Consider the following 19,491-nt stretch of genomic DNA (forward strand, 5'->3'; position numbering starts at 1 on the left):
GGGGTCAGGCAGTTTTGCCACGAATCCTGGAGGGGTGGTGGTTGTTTTTCTGGGCATGAAGCAGGGGTCATTGGAGGAGTGGGGGGAGGTATTTGTGAATTTCCTGTATTATCCAGGGGGTTGGAAGAGATGGCCCTGGAGGTCCCTTCCAACTCTATGGTTCTATCCCCCTGCTTTCTCCAGTGCTGTTCTTAGCCTCGGAGGTGGGGGAAAGACAGACACTCATCTGTTGTCTGTCTTTTTCTTATGTGTCTGATGTATTGAGGGATGAAGGTTTACGATACCTCCCACCCACATGGGGGTGCTGCAGAATAATTCAGCTTTTTAGAATCTCCAGGAAGACCTGATTACAGATCTTTCCAATTTTGTCTGTTCAGACTTGGAGACTGCCCTCCAGTATCTAGCAGCATATCTATTAATTCAGAAAAAAATAAATTCCATTTATTAGCTTTGAGGAGCTCTAAAACACCTCCCTAAGTTCACTGGAGGAACCTTGCCAATAACTTCGCCATTTTCGCACATACTTTTAATATAGTTGCATTCGAAGAAGAAGAAGAAGATGATGATGATGAAGAAGAAGAAGATGATGATGAAGATGATATTGGATTTATATCCCGCCCTCCACTCCGAAGAGTCTCAGAGCAGCTCACAATCTCCTTTACCTTCCTCCCCCACAACAGACACCCTGTGAGGTAGATGAAGATATTGGATTTATATCCCGCCCTCCACTCCGAAGAGCCTCAGAGCGGCTCACAATCTCCTTTCCCTCCCTCCCCCACAACAGACACCCTGTGAGGTAGATGAAGATATTGGATTTATATCCCGCCCTCCACTCCGAAGAGCCTCAGAGCGGCTCACAATCTTCATTCCCTCCCTCCCCCACAACAGACACCCTGTGAGGTAGATGAAGATATTGGATTTATATCCCGCCCTCCACTCCGAAGAGCCTCAGAGCGGCTCACAATCTCCCTCCCTCCCCCACAACAGACACTCTGTGAGGTAGATGAAGATATTGGATTTATATCCTGCCCTCCACTCCGAAGAGTCTCAGAGCGGCTCACAATCTCCTTTCCCTTCCTCCCCGCACAACAGACACCCTGTGAGGTGGGTGGGGCTGGAGAGGGCTCTCACAGCAGCTGCCCTTTCAAGGACAACCTCTGCCAGAGCTATGGCTGACCCAAGGCCACTCCAGCAGCTGCAAGTGGAGGAGTGGGGAATCAAACCCGGTTCTCCCAGATAAAGAGTCCGCACACTTAACCACTACACCAAACTGGCTCTTTCTTACCTGGTGCTGGTGGCGTATGCAAGTAGATGTCCTCACTGTAGTCCCCAAACCCAGCCTTATTGCAACCCCTCACGCGGAGCACATAGATGCAGTCGGTGTCCAGGTACTCGACAATAGCGCTGGTGCCACGCACCTCCTCTCGCCGCTGCCACAGCTTGAGGGCCTTGCCCTTAGGCTCGGCCCGCCGGAACTCCACCGTGTAGTGCCAAGCGGGTGGGGAATGTTGCGGCAGGCGCCAACACAGGAAGATCTGGTCGTAAGCGTAGGTGCGCTGCGTGTCAATCACAGGGGCCTCGGGTGCTGTGGGTAGGGGAAGGAGAAAGAGAGGGGAGAAAGGGGAGGGGGAGACGCACGGTAGTCAGACAGCAGTTGCGGGCAAGCTCTAGGCGTTCGGGACTGACCGACAAACAACCAGCTACAGGCTAAGGGTTTCCAAAAGGCAAAAAAAAGAGAGAATGGCGCATAGCCACTGGAAAGAGCGGCAGGAAGAAGGGGGGACGGAATCGGGAGGAAGAGAGCGAGCTGCTGAGAGACTTCAGGGAGCAGAGAGAGGCTGAGTGCGAGTGGGGGAGCGGGGTGGGATGGGAAGAGGGACGGACTGAGAGAAAGAGAGAGACAGCAGGCGACCATGGGGGTGGAGAGAGAGCAGGATGAAGGAAGGACGAAGGTGGGTCCGGGGCGTAGGGGGAAGACGATGGTTGAAAGGGAAGAGGAAGGGACAAGCGGGAGAGCTGCCAAACTGGAAAGTGGTTCAGAGTTATATAGGACTGCCTATCCAGAAGGGCCATTCAAGACATATTAAAATTCTACTGTCCGTCGAGGTCCTCCACTTATTTTTTATAGCTTAGCTTTACCACCGAGCAGCAACAACATCGTCCTCACAATGGTACAAAGTTGTCAGGTGAAAACTGTGCCTGTCCCACGTACTCCTGGCCTACCTCACAGGGTCGTCGTGAGGATAAAACAGGGGAGGGAAAACTGCGGGAGCTGCTCTGAACTCCTTGGAGGAAGGGCTTGATAGAAACAATTTCTAGCAGATAAAACAATATCCCACCCCACCCCCACCCCAATCGTGCCTCGATACAGCCCCAGCCAATAACTTTTTCCTCTTCCGAGCTATCAATTGCCGTCAGCAAGGCTGGAAATAAAAGCCACTGGGTACCGCACTGCACACCTAGCCTGAGAATCCCACTCCCCAAGCCTGAACACATTTTGTTACGCTTTAACTGATACCTGTATTTTTTTTTTTTTTGTAAATTGCTCTGAACTACATTGAGAGTTCTGGCTGAAAAGTGAGGAGGGGAAGAAGAAGATATTGGATTTATATCCTGCCCTCTACTCCGAAGAGTCTCAAGAGCGGCTGACAATCTCTTTTACCTTCCTCCCCCACAACAGACACCCTGTGAGGTGGGTGGGGCTGGAGAGGGCTCTCACAGCAGCTGCCCTTTCAAGGGCAATCTCTGCCAGAGCTATGGCTGACCCAAGGCCATGCTAGCAGGTGCAAGTGGAGGAGTGGGGAATAAAACCCGGTTCTCCCAGATAAGAGTCCGCACAATTAACCACTACACCAAACTGGCTCTCCAGTTTGGGAAAAGACCCCAAACATAAAAGCCCACATTAAAAGGTCAGAAGTTGGTTGTGATAGGTGTCTTTACTTTTTAGTGTACTTTTTAATTTCTGCGGCTAGCTTTAGTCTCTCCTTTACACCATCTGGTCTATGCTCCGAGCGGCCAGCAGAGGGTAGAAGGCTCTCAGTTCCATCTCTCTGAAGAGCAGGGGGACACAAGGCAGCCAATGGGATGCCCAGCACTCTCTCGCCATTTTCTCCCAGAGAGCAGATAGATTCTCTCTTTCAGCCTCTTGCGCTGAATTTTTTTTAAAATGTGCCTTTAAGGTTGCTGGGTGACCTTGGGCCAATCACATTCTCTCTCTCTCTCAGCCTAGCCTACCTCATGCAGAAGAAGAAGAAGATATTGGATTTATATCCCACCCTCCACTCCGAAGAGTCTCAGAGCAGCTCACAATCTCCTTTACCTTCCTCCCCCACCACAGACACCCTGTGAGGTGGGTGGGGCTGGAGAGGGCTCTCCCAGCAGCTGCTCTTTCAAGGACAACCTCTGACAGAGCTATGGCTGACCCAAGGCCATTCCAGCAGTTGCAAATGGAGGAGTGGGGAACCAAACCCAGTTCTTCCAGATAAGAGTCCGCACACCTAACCACTACACCAAACTGGCTCTCCTGCAGCTGTTGTGAAGAACAAAGAACCACGTACGCTGCTCTGAGCTCCCTAGAAGAAGGGTGGAATGGGTTCATGGGATACCAGGGCGGCAACTACAAGTTTAAAAGGCAGGGAGAGGTGCAGAAACGAAGCAGCTGTGAAATGCAGCAGGCCTCTGCAGCTCTTTACCAGGGCCGGATTAAAAAATAGGCCAAGTAGGCACTGGCCAATGGGCCCCCACGCCTTTAGGGGCCCCGGGCTGGTTTCTCCTCCCAGTTCCCCCCCTGCTTGCAGCCCTCCCAGCCTGCACACGCAGCCAGCAACTGAGCCGCTCTTTGCCCGATTTGCCTGGTGCGGCTGCTGCTGGCGTCATCGCCAAGTTTGCCTCTCTGTGCCTCTCCCCTGCAGCTTTGTCAAAGGGGCTTTTGAGAAGGGGCCTGCAGGCTGCAGTGAGGGCCGCAGGCAGTGGAGTGGGCGCTCCGACTCCGAGATATAATTTGCGAGGGGGCCACTGAGATTTTGACTGCCTAGGGGCTGCCCCCGGTTTTAATCCGGCACTGCTCTTTACACAACACCCCCTTTCGGTTTACCAAAAAAATAGTCCCCCAGCCCATAACTGTAAAGACTACAAAATTCGCTTTTGTTAAAAGTATAAAAAAAACAGCACTGTGTGAGGTTCCATCAATGTCTCCTCCCATTCCCCACATGATCTCAAGGACCCCAATCTAATTACCCAGAGGATGGGGAGGGAGGGCAGAGCCAAGGGGGTGCAGGATGGAGACACGAGGATGACCAATGGGGAGAGAAAGAGAGAGAAAAATGGGGCGGCTGAAAGGGTCGGGTGGAGGGGTCGGGCAGGAAGGAGATGACTTGCCTCATGTACTTCAGTGATGACTCAACAGCAGCCATAGCCTATAAACAAAGAGAGGTAAAGCAGGTCTGAGATGGATCAACAGCCAGGCACGGAGCGGAAACGGGCCAGCAAGAGACCGGCAGCCACCAGGGGGAGCTCTGCACCTGGAATCTTAGGTTGGCAATGGATCATGGGATGCAGGGCTCGCAAGTGGGGTGGTGGTGGGAAGATGGAGTCGACCGGGGCGCAAAGCCCCAGGGCATCGGTGGAACAAAACAAAAACCAAAAAACCAGCTGATGTTTAGCAAAGATGTCTCACCCGCCCCCATGGTTGGGAAGTGAACTGGAGCGAATAAACATGGTACCCAACCCCATGAGGTAATACTCACCCACACCGCGGAGTTGTATTCCATCAGCGCTTCAACAGATCGCACGCTGCGCTAACATCAACCCCCCTCCCCCAAGCCCTCAGCAAGAAGCCTGTGCTAGTTCCCCCATTGCAAGGGGGTTTGGGGTTCTATGATAGGGCTTATCCTAGGATCCCAAGCAGAAAGGCATTTTCTCATCGCAGTAAAGGTGTAAAGGTATCTCCTGTGCAAGCACCAGTCGTTTCCGACTCTGGGGCGACATTGCTTTGGCAACGTTTTCGCGGCAGACTTTTTTTACGGGGTGGCTTGCCATTGCCTTCCCCAGTCATCTACACTTTCCCCCCAGCATGCCGGGGACTCATTTTACCGACCTCGGAAGGATGGAAGGCTGAGTCGACCTCGAGCCGGCTACCTGAACCCAGCTTCTGCCGGGATCGAACTCAGTGCCAGCTATTTTTCAACCAGGGAAAGCTGAGCCCAGCACTTCTGAAACTGCAACCACCAGTTTCATTGTCACAGAACATGGGCAAAAAAGGGCAGCGCAACCTAGCACGGAGTTCCCACCCCTCGGAGACTTACCATGCAAAGACCCCTTTGTCCAGCAAGGAGTTTGCACCTACCTTTGATAAAAGTGAGGTCTGTGAGCAGTTTCAGCTCCCGGCTCACATCCACCTGGAAGTGGCTGAACGAGGCATTAGCGGCAGGCTGGAAACTCTGCAGCGAGTCGGTTGCCCTGGTGATCCTGCCAATGAGGAAAGACACCAGGGATAGAGGGAAAGCAGGGCATGGGGTGTGTGGCTGTCATGTGGGAACAATAATCTCCAAGCAGCTCTGACCTGGATAGCCCATCTCATCAGATCTTGGAAGCTAAGCAGGGTCAACTCTGGCAAGTACTTGGATGGGAGACCTCCAAGGAATACCAGAGGTGGGAGGGAGAGGCAGGCTTTATTCAGCCACCTCCCTGAATATCCTCCGGGCCCCTAGTAGGGGTCAGTCACCAGAAGCCACCATGACTTCCAGGTGCACACATGCTCACACACGCACACATAAAATACAAAACTACCCCCTGCAAAAATCTCCAAATGCAATTTCAATGCCCTCCTTGGGGGTAAAGGGGGTGGTAGTAACACTCTTTGCATACAATTTCTGTTCCTCTTGACATTTGTAGGGTTTATTTTTAATCTTTTTAATTTACACCTTTAATGATTGTGGGTTTTTTTAATGCTGCTGGGATTCATTTACTCCTTTCTCTCCCCACCTCTCCAAAAAACTGCCCAAAGCAGCATGCAAAAACAGTGATCGACAGCAAAAATTGAGGCGCAACCCAATTAAAACAGAACTCTAAAGAGGAACATTCAGGACGAAAGTGGTAGAATGTCATCAACGTACCTTAAATCATAATAATTACTAAACCATAATTATTAATAATTATGCCTTATGTGCTTACCCCATCCAGGCCGTCCTAAATTAATTCTGATCTGTGGTTTTGTTCAATTGTACTGATGTTTTATTGTTGGTTTTATTATGTTGGGATCTGCCCTGAGCCCTTACGCGAAAGGGCAGAATATAAATGTACGGAAATAAATAAATAAATCAACAGTTCCCAATCTTTCTGGGTATGGTGGCCCACGAGTCCAAATAAACTTGGCATGGTGACACAACCAGGGCTGGCCCAAGGGTTTTTTTGGCACCCTAGGCAAACTCTGACCTCTGCACCCATCTAGTTCAGCATTCCCTTTTCTACAGATGTTTTTGAGAAAACAACAAGCATTGCACAAAGGGCACAGCTGCCGTCCAATAGCAATCCCAACCAACAGGCGTTTGGTCATACATTCCAGAAGATTCCATTCCAGTTTTTAACCACCCTCTCTTCTCCATGACTCATTCTAATCCCCTCTAAGACTCTTACTTTAGTATCCATCAGGACATGTTTTATTGGATCCACTTATATATGCCATGAAGGAAAAACAGAAGATACTCTTCCCCAGGGCGCTTTTTTTAGAAAAATCCCAGCAGGAACTCATTTGCATATTAGGCCACACCCCCTGATATCACCATTGTTTCACGTGGGGCTTTTTTGTAGAAAAAGGTCAGCAGGAATTCATTTGTATATTAGGCCACACACCCCTGACATTACCATTGTTTCACACAGGGGGTTTTTCTGAAGAAAAAGCCCAGCAGGAACTCATTTGCATATTAGGCCACACACCCTGTCATCACCATTGTTTCACACAGGGTTTTTTGTAGAAAAATCCCAGCAGGGACCATTGTTTCACGAAGGGCTTTTCTGTAGAAAAAGCTCAGCAGGAACTCATTTGTATATTAGGCCACACACCCCTGACATCACCATTGTTTCACACGGGTTTTTTCTGTAGAAAAAGCCCAGCAAAAACTCATTTGCATATTAGGCCATACCCCCTGTCATCACCATGGTTTCACAGGGTTTTTTTGTAGAAAGAGCCCAGCAGGAACTCATTTGCATATTAGGCCGCACACCTCTGACATCGCCATCGTTTCACACGGCTTTTTTGTAGAAAAAGCCCAGCAGGGACTTATTTGCATATTGGGCCACACCCCCTGATGCCAAGTCAACCTGAACTGCGTTCCCGTTAAAAAAAAAAAACCCTGCTCTTCCTAAGGTTAGACTTTTTAAGATATAAAGAAAGCCAATGGAAAGGGCAGGGGTGCCCATTAGAAAGGACTGACCCACGATCTACTTGCAGACGTTTTCCACCTACTTTTGGATCCCGACCCACAGGTCAGAAAACATTGCCTTAAGTAGCTGCAATATTGTTATATTATTACTCGTCATTTAAGAATCTCCTAATTTCATGGTATTAACGTTTTCCCCTCCTGACGTGAAATTTTTATTGAATTGTCTATTCACAAATGCGGAAAATAAAAGAACATGAATTACTTCGAAGGTACCTAACCTTTGGACTACAACTGGAGTATCTAAACAACAATCAATAACTATCAAGAATTGGTTTCTAACTCTGTGCTACTTTGCATGCTTAACCACTACCCACCAGCTATATGTAGCACTGCTCACTGTACTCCATTTTGTTGTCTGACAAAGTGCGCACGCACACAAAAGCTTACATTTTGAATAAAACTTTCTTGGTCTTAAAGGTGCCACTGGACTCCAACTTTGTTCTGTCAAGAATATCCATATTACAAGAATAATAGCTCTCTATCATATGGATTTTTGAAGGATATCCGAGTTAGCGAGATATTCTGTTACAGGGTACCACAGCGCTTGAAAGTTTTGTTGATAATGCTCCATATTAGGTAGAATAGAATGGATTGCAACTCTGCTAAATACAAAGATTTCCCACAGTTTGTTTTGCCACACGTCTGACTTGGGAACGCTGGAATCCCGCCATTGTTTTGCTATTACAGTTCTAGTAATTACAAGTGATATTAATTTTGTCTTGATTTCATCACCAGCAGGAACATTCCACGATGAGAGAAGTGCTGTTTCCCATGTTTCAGGTAAGGTTATGTCAGTTATTAAGTAATTTTGTTGAAAAATAGTTTTCCAAAATTGTCTAACATTTGGGCAATTTCATGGTACTAACAATCGACAAAAGCCTCCAGGAGCAAAGGAGAAGAAGAAGAAGATATTGGATTTATACCCCGCCCTTCACTCTGAAAGAGTCTCGGAGCGGCTTACAATCTCCTTTACCTTCCTCCCCCAGAACAGACGCCCTGTGAGATAGGTGGGGCTGAGTGAGCTGTTCCAGAAGCTGCCCTTTCAAGGACAACTCTGCGAGAGCTATGGCTGACCCACGGCCATTGCAGCAGCTGCAAGTGGAGGAGTGGGGAATCAAACCCAGTTCTCCCGGATAAGAGTCCACGCACTCAACCAGTACACCAAATGTGCACCAACATATGTTGGAAATATACAAATACCTGTTATGTATCTGCTTAGCAGCCTGCACAAAGCACGGCTGATCGGTCTCCTTCAGCACCTCCTGGGTGTAGCCCACCATACCAGAATTTTCCATCATGGCCCGATGCTCGTGCAGCTGCACACGGAGGTTGGAGACCCGTTCTTGCCGGCATTCCTCAATGGCGTTCAGAAGAGATGCCTGCTTCTCCTCCAGCAGGGCGCTCAGGCCCCGCATCAGCCGTGCCACCTCTTCTTTGGCCTGCATCCCGTTCGCCTGCGGCAGGACAGAACACAAAGCAAGCGTGACCAAAAAGCTATATGTGCATAAAGCATATTCTGACAAGGAAAGATGCTCACAAAGATGTTCCAATTCTCCAAAAAGCACTTAACCCCTTTGACTTGAACCTTTGGAAAGCTTTATGAGAACATGTGGATGGAGGTTGACCCACCGCTTCTGAGCTCTGCACAGCAGAGCAGCAAGACAAACAGGCTGAGACTGGCCATCAGAAGGAGGAGAAGAAAGAGGAGGAGGAGGAGAAATTGAATTTATATCCTGCCCGATACTCTGAGTCTCAGAGCGGTCACAATCTCCTTTACCTCCCCCCCCCCAACAGACACTCTATGAGGTAGGTGGGGCTGAGAGAGCTTTTTACAGCAGCTGCCCTTTCAAAGACAACTCCTGTGCACACACTTAACCACTACACTACACCAAACTGGCACACACTACACCAAACTGGCTCACACTACACCAAACTGGAAGCACAAGAGTTTAACTGGGAGGGGGCCAAAAGTCTCAATGGCGAGCGTATTATGGAGGCTGGCCACTCAGAGAGAAAGCCAGGGCAAGACAACCTGCACCATGTTTGACGCAACAGTCAAGATGCAGTAAAGGAAGATCAGAAGCCTCATGGTAAGAAATGGAAACCTGAAGGTCTTGAAAGATATAGGACCAAAAGACACAAGTGCCAACCCTCAGTCGGTCTAAGGCTGGGCAAGAACCCATCAGAAGAGCCCTGCTGGATCAGACTAGTGGTCCCTCTAGTCCAGCATCCTGTCTCACACAGTGGCCTCAACCAGTTCCTCTGGAGGGCTAATAACAGGGCAGAGAGGGCAAGGCCTTCCCCTCATAAGAACATCAGAAGAGCCCTGCTGGATCAGACCAGTGAGGGGCCATCTAGTCCAGCCTCCTGTCTCACACAGTGGCCACAACCAGTTCCTCTGGAGGGCCAACAACGGGGCAGAGAGGCTGAGGCCTTCCCCTCAGAAAAACAGAAGAGGAGCCTTGCTGATTCAGACCAGTGAGGGTCCATCTAGTCAAACCTGTCTCACACAGTGGCCTCAACCAGTTCCTCTGGAGGGCTAACAACAGGGCAGAGAGGCTGCGGCCTTCCCCTCATAAGAACACCAGAAGAGCCCTGCTGGATCAGACCAGTGAGGGTCCATCTAGTCCAGCCTCCTGTCTCACACAGTAGCCTCAACCAGTTCCTCTGGAGGGCCAGCAACAGGCCAGAGAGGCTGAGGCCTTCCCCTCATAAGAACATCAGAAGAGCCCTGTTGGATCAGACCAGTGAGGGTCCATCTAGTCCAGCCTCCTGTCTCACACAGTAGCCTCAACCAGTTCCTCTGGAGGGCCAGCAACAGGCCAGAGAGGCTGAGGCCTTCCCCTCATAAGAACATCAGAAGAGCCCTGTTGGATCAGACCAGTGAGGGTCCATCTAGTCCAGCATCCTGTCTCACACAGTAGCCTCAACCAGTTCCTCTGGAGGGCCAACAACAGGGCAGAGAGGCTGAGGCCTTCCCCTCATAAGAACATCAGAAGAGCCCTACTGGATCAGACCAGTGAGGGTCCATCTAGTCCAGCCTCCTGTCTCACACAGTAGCCTCAACCAGTTCCTCTGGAGGGCCAACAACAGGGCAATACCAGATATTTTATATCCGATCCCTTTTCTAATAATCCCTAACACAGAGTTTGCCTTTTTTACTGCTGCAGCACTCTGGGTCATCACGTTCATTGAGCTATCCACTACGACCCCAACATCTTTTTTCCCTCTCTGTCTTAGTACATTCAGACCTAATTAGGCTATACTTGAAGCTGGGAATTTTTTTTGTCCCAATATGCATCACCTTACAGAGTGGCATATTGACCCCTCTTCCATCCTCAGTCAGGGGCAGTTGACAGCTAGTATGATGTAGCATTTAGTGGGGTTGGAATTCTAGCAGGAGCTCCTTTGCATATTAGGCCACACCCCCCCCCCCGATGTAGCCAATCCTCCAAAAGCTTACAAAAAGCAGCCTTGTAAGCTCTTGGAGGATTGGCTGCATCAGGGGTGTGCAGCCTAATATGCAAGGAGCTCCTGCTAGAATTCCACCCCTGGTATTTAGCAAGACCCAGATAAAGTCTCTACTCTGAAATGGGAGCTTGCTGGGTGACCTTTGGCTAGTTAGATGCTCTCAACCTCAGCTACCTCACAAAGTTATAGGGAGGAATATGGAGGGGAGGGAAACTATGTAAGATGTTTTGGGTTCCCATTGTAGAGAAAGGCAGAGTGTCAGCGTAATAAATAACTAACCAAAAGGGAGACCTGTAAAAGAGAGTACCCTAAACAACACTCATAGAATCATAGAGTTGGAAGGTGTCTCCAGGGTCATCTAGTCCAACCCCCTGCACAATGCAGGAAACTTACAAATACCTCCCCATAAATTCACAGAATCCTCATTGACGTCAGATGGCCATCTAGCCTCTGTATAAAAACCTCCAAGGAAGGAGAGCCCACCACCTCCCGAGGGAGCCTGTTCCACTGAGGAACTACTCTAACGGTCAGTACGTGGTTTTGCCACCCGTCTGTCTACTTGCCTAAGGATTGAATCACCAACTACCAAGACCCCCCCCTCTCCCTGCCCAGGGATGGTTCTTTGGCACGAAAGGATACCCGCTTACCAACTGAAGAAGAGGTCCCTTCTGAGGGCACATTCCCTTTATCCTCAGCACAGTGCCCTGTTCCCTTTCGACCCTCATGCTCCCTGGCAGCAACGGGGCTGCCACGTTCAGAGCAGGGCTCATCTAATGCGTCCCCAAGAGTCTTCTCCGAGTGCCTAACTGACTGTCTGCTTCTCCAGGTCAGTCACCTCAGCCTCAAGGGTACGAACTTGTTCCCTGAGGACCAGGAGCTCCTTGCATCGAGAACACAACCAAGACTTCTGTCTTGTGGGCAGATAGTCATACATGTGACACTCAGTGCAAAACACTGGAAAGCCCCCACCCCCCTGCTGGCATTCTACCTTCATGATAGCTTTTTAAAAAATATATACAGTCCCCTTTTAAATCCTGTTTGTTTATGTGGCTCCCCTTCTGGAGGGTCAACTTACCTTTTTGGGAACACAAGGAAATACAGATCTGGGTTCCTGGTCCTTTCACAGCTCCCAGGCTAAGAGCCACAGGCCAAGGAGCAGCTTAAGAGGGTGGGGAACACAGCCACTCCTAATCAATCAGCAACAATCACCTTCACCCCACTCAAACCAAACAGACAGCAGTTCCCCAGGAACCACAAACTCAGCATTTTCAGCAATCACACAATCTCAGAAATTCTCAGCAACTTCCCGAGCTGCTTAGAAAGCGAAATCTCACCCTTATAGCACTTATTCTCTGCTCTCTCTCAGAGCTCTCTGAAATGTGCTCAGCCTATGGCAAGGCGCAGCTTAATAATGCAAAGAGGGTGGGGAAAACAGCCACTCCTAATCAATCAGCAACAATCAGCTTCACCTTCAGCCCACTCAACCAAACAAACAGCAATTCCCCAGCAACCACAAACTCAGAATTTTCAGCAGTCACACAAACTCAGAAATTCTCAGCAACTTCCCCAGCTGCTTAGCCAAACCTCACCCTTATATCACTTCTTCTCTGCTCTCACTCAGAGCTCTCTGAAATGAGTCAAGAGGCATAAGTATAACTGAGCGATAAGTATAGGTAAGATTGGATTAAAGCAAGTGGTAAGACCTGTGAATACCAGCAAGTTTTTTTTTGTTTCAATAAAAATTATTAATTGAAACAAAAAAACCCCCAGCAAGTTAGCATACAGCACTGTCCCCTCATATATCTCGTAAAAGAAGAAGACTGCAGGTTTATACCCCGCCCTTCTCTCTGAATCAGAGACTCAAGAGTGGCTTACAATCTCCTCTATCTTCTCGCCCCACAACAGACACCCTGTGGGGCTGAGAGGGCTCTCACAGCAGCTGCCCTTTCAAGGATAGCTCCGCAAGCGCTATAGCTGACCCAAGGCCATTCCAGTAGTTGCAAGTGGAGGAGTGGGGAATCAAACCCGGTTCTCCCAGATAAGTGTCCGCGCACTTAACCACGACACCAAACTGGTATAGGTAAGATTGGATTAAAGCAGATGGTAAGACCTGTGAATACCAGCAAATTAGCATATAGATAATGATAGAAGACCTGAAATAGCAGTTTGGTGTAGTGGTTAAGTGTGCGGACTCTTAACTGGGAGAACCGGGTTTGATTCCCCACTCCTCCGCTTGCACCTTCTGGAATGGCCTTGGGTCGGCCATAGCTCTGGCAGAGGTTGTCCTTGAAAGGGCAGCTGCTGTGAGAGCCCTCTCCAGCCCCACCCACCTCACAGGGTGTCTATTGTGGGGGAGGAAGGGAAAGGAGATTGTGAGCCGCTCTGAGACTCTTCGGAGTGGAGGGCGGGATATAAATCCAATATCTTCATCTACCTCACAGGGTGTCTGTTGTGGGGGAGGAAGGGAAAGGAGATTGTGAGCCACTCTGAGACTCTTCGGAGTGGAGGGATATAAATCCAATATCTTCATCTACCTCACAGGGTGTCTGTTGTGGGGGAGGAAGGGAAAGGAGATTGTGAGCCGCTCTGAGACTCTTCGGAGTGGAGGGCGGGATATAAATCCAATATCCTCATCTACCTCACAGGGGGTCTGTTGTGGGGGAGGAAGGGAAAGGAGATTGTGAGCCGCTCTGAGACTCTTCGGAGTGGAGGGCGGGATATAAATCCAATATCTTCATCTACCTCACAGGGTGTCTGTTGTGGGGGAGGAAGGGAAAGGAGATTGTGAGCCGCTCTGAGACTCTTCGGAGTGGAGGGCGGGATATAAATCCAATATCCTCATCTACCTCACAGGGTGTCTGTTGTGGGGGAGGAAGGGAAAGGAGATTGTGAGCCGCTCTGAGACTCTTCGGAGTGGAGGGCAGGGTATAAATCCAATATCTTCATCTATCTCACAGGGTGTCTGTTGTGGGGGAGGAAGGGAAAGGAGATTGTGAGCCGCTCTGAGACTCTTCGGAGTGGAGGGCGGGATATAAATCCAATATCCTCATCTACCTCACAGGGGGTCTGTTGTGGGGGAGGAAGGGAAAGGAGATTGTGAGCCGCTCTGAGACTCTTCGGAGTGGAGGGCGGGATATAAATCCAATATCTTCATCTACCTCACAGGGTGTCTGTTGTGGGGGAGGAAGGGAAAGGAGATTGTGAGCCGCTCTGAGACTCTTCGGAGTGGAGGGCGGGATATAAATCCAATATCTTCATCTACCTCACAGGGTGTCTGTTGTGGGGGAGGAAGGTAAAGGAGATTGTGAGCCGCTCTGAGACTCTTCGGAGTGGAGGGCGGGATATAAATCCAATATCTTAATCTACCTCACAGGGTGTCTGTTGTGGGGGAGGAAGGGAAAGGAGATTGTGAGCCACTCTGAGACTCTTCGGAGTGGAGGGCGGGATATAAATCCAATATCCTCATCTACCTCACAGGGGGTCTGTTGTGGGGGAGGAAGGGAAAGGAGATTGTGAGCCACTCTGAGACTCTTCGGAGTGGAGGGCGGGATATAAATCCAATGTCTTCATCTACCTCACAGGGTGTCTGTTGTGGGGGAGGAAGGGAAAGGAGATTGTGAGCTGCTCTGAGACTCTTCGGAGTGGAGGGCGGGATATAAATCCAATATCATCATCTTCTTCAAATCAGCATACAGATAATAAAAGAGTTAACAGATATGAGAACTGAATGATCTTAACATCATCTTAGCACTTATAGCATAAGAACCCAATATCTGTTCCATTGTCCTGAGTGTTGTAATAACTTGTCATTCAGTAATCTCCCATTCCAGTCTGCTTCTGAAATTCCTTAGCAATAAAACAAACTTCTCAACCTGTGCATTCATCAGCAATGTATCACAAAGACGCTACTACCATTATCGGTTCTCTCCCCACTGAAGGAAACTCATCCCACTCCCATTGCGCGGAAAGGGAAGGGGAAGGAGGTGTGAAAGAACCCTGTATATGAAAAGTTCCCTCACTCGAGATTGGCTTGAACCCTGAAATGCACACCAAGATATCCATACCTCGGTGAGCCGAAGGGTCTCTTCCAGCTCACTGATCTGAGCCTGCACGGTGTCTTGATTGCTCAGGATGTAGGTCAGGCTTTTTGTCAGCTTGTCCTAAAGGCATGAAAAAACAAGGAGAAGAGTAAAGGAAGTTCCCGGTCCTTCCTGGCTGTGCCGTGGAGACCCTTTGTGGGTCACCTGGGCTTTCCTTGCCTCTGTTTTTGTCCCCCAACCGTCAGGACTCATTAATTAGAATGGAGCTAGGAAGGGAAACCCCCTCCTTCAAATGCTGCAGCAATGATGCTACTGAGAGAGTGCTGCCATAGCCATTTTAGGGTCCTGAGGCCAAGGCTTGCTTTGAGATGAACATCAGAAAAGCCATGTTGGATCAGGCCAATGGCCCATCCAGTCCGACACTCTGTGTCACACAGTGGCCAAAAAACCCAGGTGCCATCAGGAGGTCCACCAGTGGGGCCAGAGCTCCAGAAGCCTTCCCACTATGGCCCCCCAAGCACAAAGAACATAACATAACATAAGAGAAACCATGTTGGATCAGGCCAATGGCCCATCAGCATTCTTGTCAAACAGTGGCCAAAACCCAGGTGCCATCAGGAGGTCCACCAACAGGGCCAGTACTGCATAAGCCCTCCCACTGTTGCCCTCCAAGCACCAAGAACATAACAGAACATAAGAAAAGCCATGCTGGATCAGGCCAGTGGCCTATCAGCACTCTTGTCACACAGTGACCAAAACCCAGGTGCCACCAGGAGGTCCAACAGCAGGGCCAGAACTTCAGAAGCCCTCCCACTATGGCTCCCCAAGCACCAAGAACATAACAGAACATAAGAGAAGCCATGTTGGATCAGGCCAATGGCCCATCAGCACTCTTATCACACAGTGACCAAAACCCAGGTGCCACCAGGAGGTCCACCAGCAGGGCCAGAACTTCAGAAGCCCTCCCACTATGGCTCCCCAAGCACCAAGAACATAACAAAACATAAGAGAAGCCATGTTGGATCAGGGCAATGGCCCATCAGCACTCTTGTCACACAGTGACGAAAACCCAGGTGCCACCAGGAGGTCCACCAGCAGGGCCAGAACTTCAGAAGCCCTCCCACTATGGCTCCCCAAGGAACAAGAACATAATAGAATGCAAGAGAAGCCATGTTGGATCAGGGCAATTGCCCATCAGCACTTCTGTCACACAGTGGCCAAAACCCAGATGTCATCAGGAGGTCCACCAGTGGGGCCAGGACACTAGAAGCCCCCCCACTGTTGCCCCCCCCCCAATATTGCGGATGCCCACAGAGGCAGCCCAAAGGCTACCCATGATATGAAGCTGCCTTATACTGAATCAGACCCTTGGTCCATCAAAGTCAGTACTGCCTACTCAGACTGGCAGCAGCTCTCCAGGGTCTCAAGCTGAGGTTTTTCACACCTATTTGCCTGGACCCTTTTCAGTTGGAGATGCCGGGGATTGAACCTGGGACCTTCTGCTTCCCAAGCAGATGCTCTACCACTGAGCCACCGTCCCTGATAATACCAGTCTCGTCATGCGATAGTTCTCCCACCAAGTTGTCTCCAGGTTTGTTACAGAAATGATGGGTCATTATGGTGGACAGGGCCGTCAAGTCACAGGTGAGTTATGGCGACTTCATAGGGTCTTCAAGGCAGGAGGCAAACAGGTAGGTTTGCCCTTGCCTGCCTCTGCGTAGCAACCCTGAACTTCCGTGGTGGTCTCCCACCCAAGTACTAACCAGGGCCGACCGTGCTTAGCTTCTGAGATCTAATGAGATCAGGCCAGCCTGGGCCATCCAGGTCAGGGCAAAGATGAGGCAGGAAAGCTGAAATGCATCAACACCTCCCCATCCACCATCATCAGCCCCTGTCACAGCACAAACGGTCCCAAATTCCACAGTCAAACCATCTCAGGTGTCCCCTTCTTAAATCACTGACTGGAAATCCTGCTTAGTTTGGAAATTTGGTCCCATCACCAGAGGTGGAATTATAGCAGAAGCTCCTTTGCATATTAGGCCACACACCCCTGATGCAGCCAATCCTCCAAGAGCTTACAAAAAAGAGCCTTGTGAGCTCTTGGAGGATTGGCTACATCAGGGGTGTGTGGCCTAATATGCAAAGGAACTCCTGCTACAATTCCACCCCTCCCCATCACCCACCTCCTTTCCTTGGGCTTTTTTATTTGGGGGGGGGGGGAGGGAGGAGAGAAGGGTCAAAATCCTCCCAACGTCTCACCTTGAGGGCCTGATAGGCGCTGAGCACAGGTGTGATCTTGTGGCCCGTATGCGTGCGACGCACTCGACACAGCTGGCACACCAACCGCTGACAGGTCTTGCAGTAATGCGTCACTTCTTCCCTGTGTTCTGGGCACGTCAGACCCTGCGAGGAATGAGAAAGGTGGCAGTTGTGAGCCCCTTGCTGTCCTGAATGGCAAACATCCCCAAACTTGTAGATCCCATTCAGACTTTCATTGGTTAAAAAGAGAGAAAGTGAGCACACAATTCTGGCTCCTGTGGGTGGAAAGATCTTTGGTAGGTGGCTTCTTTGACCAAGAACTGCAAGTTGAGAACAGGCTGTTCTGTTTTTTTTAAAAAAAGCTTGCATGCATCTGGATCCCACACCTGGATGCGACGCCGAAATGTGACAGATCAGCCGCTACCTTTGTACTTTTTCGTTCTTCCACTTTCTTCTGTCAGCAGAATACTACGTGTACCACAGGACAGCACTATAAATGGTGCTGCAGAAAATCCAATCTGTAGACTACTGGCTATACCGATTACAGATATCTTTATCTCATCTGTAAGGATTTTTACACACGGAGCCAAACAAGACGCAACTGAGAGAGATCTGTGATCCGGATCTCTCCTGTTTCTAAATTATACAAGCAAGTACAGCAGAGGAGATGACTGAAGAAGACTGCAGATTTATATCCTGCCCTTCTCTCCGAATCAGAGACTCAGAGCGGCTTACAATCTCCTATATCTTCTCCCCCCAAGTCAGACATCCTGTGAGGTGGGTGGGGCTGAGAGGGCTCTCACAGCAGCTGCCCTTTCAAGGACAACTCTGTGAGAGCTATGGCTGACCCAAGGCCATTCCAGCAGCTGCAAGTGGAGGAGTGGGGAATCAGACCCGGTTCTCCCAGATAAGAGTCCACACACTTAACCACTACACCAAACTGGCTCTCAAAGAGAAAAGGAAGATCTAGATCAGTGTAACCGTATTGAGGTGAAGAGAGATCTAGATTGGAGTAACCGTATTGAGGTGAAGGGCTGTCATATAGAAGATGGTGTGGGATTGTTTCCTGTGGCCTCAGAAGGTAGAACCATAACCAATGGGTTGAAATTAAATCAAAAGAGTTTCCGGCTCAACATTAGGAAAAACTTCCTGACCATTATAGCGGTTCCTCAATGGAACAGGCTTCCTCAGGAGATGGTGGGCTCTCCTTCCTTGGGAGTTTTTTAAACAGAGGCTAAATGGCCATCTGACAGAAATGAGGATCCTGTGAATTTAGGGGCAGGTATTTGTGAGTTTCCTGAACTGTGCAGGGGATTGGACTAGATGACCCTGGAGGTCCCTTCCAACTGTATGATTCTAACCCTTTTCTCCCACATTATCCCGGCCATTGTTGTGTGTCTCTCCTGATCTGAACTGCTACTTGCCCTATGAGATCCCTGGAAGCAACCTCAAGTCCAGGGATGCATGATGGATGTTAGCAGGGCTTTTTCTGTAGCAGGAATTCCTTTGCATTTTGGGCCACACACCCCTGATGTAGCCAATCCTCCAAGAGTTTACACTAGATCCTGTATAAAGAGCCCTTAAGCTCTTGGAGGATTGGCTATATCAAGGGTATGTGTGGCCTAATATGCAAAGCAGTTCCTGCTACAGAAAATGTCCTGGATGTTGGGAAAATGTCTGGGAGGGAGAAGGGTTGGGTCAAAGCCTTCTGACACGTGACCTTAAAGTCTTGATTGGACATGAATGCCAATCACCGGTGGCTCCTTTTAACATTTTAAAAAAGAAAACATGGGAGATCCTGATGAAGAAGGAGAGATTGGATTTATACCTCGCCCTTCACTACCCGAAGGAGTCTCAGAGCGGCTTACAATCTTCTTTCCCTTCCCCTCCCCACAACAGATACCCTGTGAGGTAGGTGAGGCTGAGAGAGTTCCGACAGAAACTGCTCTTGAGAAGAACAGCTCTGTGAGAACTTGTGGCTGACCCAAGATCACATCATTAGGTGCAGGTGGAGGAGTGGAGAATCAAACCCAGTTCTCCCAGAGAAGAGTCCACGCACTTAATCACTACGCCAAACTGGTTTTTATCATAGATCTGATCATATATCTCCCCAATACATTACAAGGAACGTGCTCTGGTCTATGAAATGTTGTGCCCTGAGAACTGTAGGTTTTCCTGCAACTTATATCCCTTCAAAGGACACTCATTCAGCCCCTGAACTACCCCACCCACCCACCTGCTTCCTGCAAATTGATCATTTTGTGATTCCTCACCCCACCCTA

The 19,491-nt window shown here is 49.5% G+C and overlaps 1 protein-coding gene across 1 annotated transcript in view; it reads right to left on the reverse strand.

Moving 5' to 3' along the window:
- TRIM46 (tripartite motif containing 46) overlaps positions 1-19,491 on the reverse strand; it is a 39,552-nt gene that overhangs the window by 6,294 nt on the left and 13,767 nt on the right. Inside the window, exons 4-8 of the mRNA XM_060255274.1 lie at positions 17,210-17,353; positions 14,975-15,070; positions 8,640-8,893; positions 5,345-5,466; positions 1,286-1,585 (exon numbers count right to left, since the gene is read on the reverse strand). Of these exons, the coding sequence (XP_060111257.1) occupies positions 1,286-1,585; positions 5,345-5,466; positions 8,640-8,893; positions 14,975-15,070; positions 17,210-17,353 (916 nt within the window). The remainder of the gene's footprint in view (positions 1-1,285; positions 1,586-5,344; positions 5,467-8,639; positions 8,894-14,974; positions 15,071-17,209; positions 17,354-19,491) is intronic.

The sequence above is a fragment of the Heteronotia binoei genome, chromosome 1, assembly GCF_032191835.1.
Source record: "Heteronotia binoei isolate CCM8104 ecotype False Entrance Well chromosome 1, APGP_CSIRO_Hbin_v1, whole genome shotgun sequence".
NCBI classification, from domain to species: domain Eukaryota; kingdom Metazoa; phylum Chordata; class Lepidosauria; order Squamata; family Gekkonidae; genus Heteronotia; species Heteronotia binoei.